Source organism: Saprolegnia parasitica (genome assembly GCF_000151545.1).
Source record: "Saprolegnia parasitica CBS 223.65 unplaced genomic scaffold supercont2.1385, whole genome shotgun sequence".
In the NCBI taxonomy this organism is placed as follows: Eukaryota; Oomycota; class Saprolegniomycetes; order Saprolegniales; family Saprolegniaceae; genus Saprolegnia; species Saprolegnia parasitica.
Window position 1 is genome coordinate 1 of NW_012157779.1, and position 2,067 is coordinate 2,067.

General features: G+C 56.1%; 1 protein-coding gene across 1 annotated transcript; it reads right to left on the reverse strand.

The window, feature by feature from the left end:
• Positions 1 to 1,393: 1,393 nt before the first annotated feature.
• SPRG_18690 (hypothetical protein) lies at positions 1,394 to 2,026 on the reverse strand (the record flags this gene model as incomplete). The annotated part of the gene is made up of 4 exons (XM_012358131.1): positions 1,394 to 1,572; positions 1,643 to 1,760; positions 1,794 to 1,876; positions 1,927 to 2,026. Coding segments are annotated over 4 exons (480 nt in total), but the record flags the coding sequence as incomplete, so codon positions are not given.
• Between the last annotated feature and the right edge of the window lie 41 nt (positions 2,027 to 2,067).

Genomic DNA, 2,067 nt, shown 5'->3' on the forward strand with positions numbered 1-2,067 from the left:
CACTTGGTGCAAGCCGTGACGCCGCCCATGAGCCCCGCGGCCCGCGACGCGCGTGACGCAATGGCGTCCCAGACCTTGTAAGGAACGACATATTGTCTCTTTGTGTTGCGAGGGCACGCCACGCGACATACCATTTTGCAGTGAAGGATACGAGAGCAACTGCATTCCTGACTGCCGTAGCGCATCTTCTTTGGCACCTGGAAGCGAGGTGTGCCGGCTCCTAGCACGATGCGAGGGCTCCATGCAGAAGAAATCTGACATCGTGTGGTCGATGGGACTCGATCACACAATCGCAAGATGTTGGCAGTGATGGACGTTACGCGTCGCTCGTCACCAACGCCATAGGATAAGAATGCATTTCTATTATTCTTAGTTTTGCACGCGACAACGTGGCCTTGCGTTAGCGTCTGAGCGAAAATGAACGCGGCGCAGAGTGAGCTGCTGCCGGTGACATGCTCCAACTCGCAAACCATCAACGCCGTCGATGTGAGAGCGTGCGCCGCAACCGACTTCGTGCATCGTAAGAAGAACCTCGTGGGTAGGCTCGCACCGTCGAATGCGTCGACGCTGCACGGGCTCGTGATCCCCAAGCTGGCTCACCTTATGCGCAGGTATTGTACGCTATCCATCATTAAAGGCCTCGTGCGGGATGACTTTCGTGTTTGGTTGTATAGTGGAACGACCATCAATGCCAGCAGCGCGAGTCTCGGCGCCACGTACTTTGATAACACCCCGGAAACGTTAGCGGCACTTGAAGTTTGCACTTTGATGAGACAAACCAAGCGGGTGCGAAGCATTCAGCAGCCCTTATGTGTTGACATCGTTGTGGGGCTGTAGGTGTGCGGCGGCTCCAGCCAGCGGTCTCGAAAACGCTGGTCACTTCCCAAAGCCCCAAAGAAAGGCGCCGTGCTTGTCCCGTACGATATGAAGTTTCCACCGTGTGTGATACCTTACCTCATGCAGAGACGTATCACTGTCCGCGCCGTCCACTCGACGATCCAGTGGCGATATGTAGTAAGGATAGTGCAGCCGTGCCTCGACCTGTGCAACTGAGAGGGTTGCTGTAGCTCCGCACGGAGCGTCGATGTGACGACAAGTCCCTTGGCCCATGCCGCACGACTTCGACACAACACGGCCACCCTTGGTCTAGCTCCACTCGGGTGGGATTCCTCGTGTACATCACCACCAGCACCATCTAAACAGCAGTGTAGACCAGACCACATGCAGCGCCGGGCCAAGCTGTTCCAGAAAAGCACGTTCGAGTTGATTGCACAAACGAGTGCTGTCGACTTCTAGAAGTGTCTAAGCTCATGTGAATGCAGCCAGTAGAGACACTGAGACTACTACTGCTCGGTCATTTCTATTAGATGCATTTTGTTTTAGGGGTAGAGCACTAAAAGGGCTTGCGATAGCTACAGTCGCCACGCGTGCCGGGACCGCCAAGTCCGTCGGAACTTGCAAAGAAGGCATCGCACTTGCACGCACCCGTCGTGTAGTCGCAGGTGCCGTGATTGGAGCAGAGTGCGTTTTCCTTTGTCCCCACGACGGACGTCAAGCCTCCCATTGTGGCCCCTCCACAGGCAGCTGCAAGCGTTCCTACATGCTCCCCGTAAGATGACCATCTTCGTGTGATCCAGGGTACCTGTGCCCGGCAGACCGTTCCCGTTACCCGCATGCGTCAAGAGACTGTTGTCTGTGAGGATGCACGGCAAGGCACCATAGTCGCGAAGGTAAGTGATACCAAGGATCCCGCCTACGTTCTAGCTTGAGCAATCAAAAATGAACTTTTGCACACCATTGGCACTGCACGCGACCGCACTGCCGCCATGGAGCGTGACCGTGACGCCCGATGTGATAGCGTTGAGCGCTTCCTCCACTAGACACAGCGATTCCGTGACGTGCAGCAACAGAGACGAGTGAGTATACCAGTTTGAGCGTTGGCGTTCCATGGGATCAGAGGACTCGTTTGATCGCGGAAGGAGAGGGTGAACGAGCCGCCGGTGGCCGAGCACGACACATAGTGCACCTCGTTCACGTCCAAGTATGTGTTGGGGTCGTCGCCGTGGG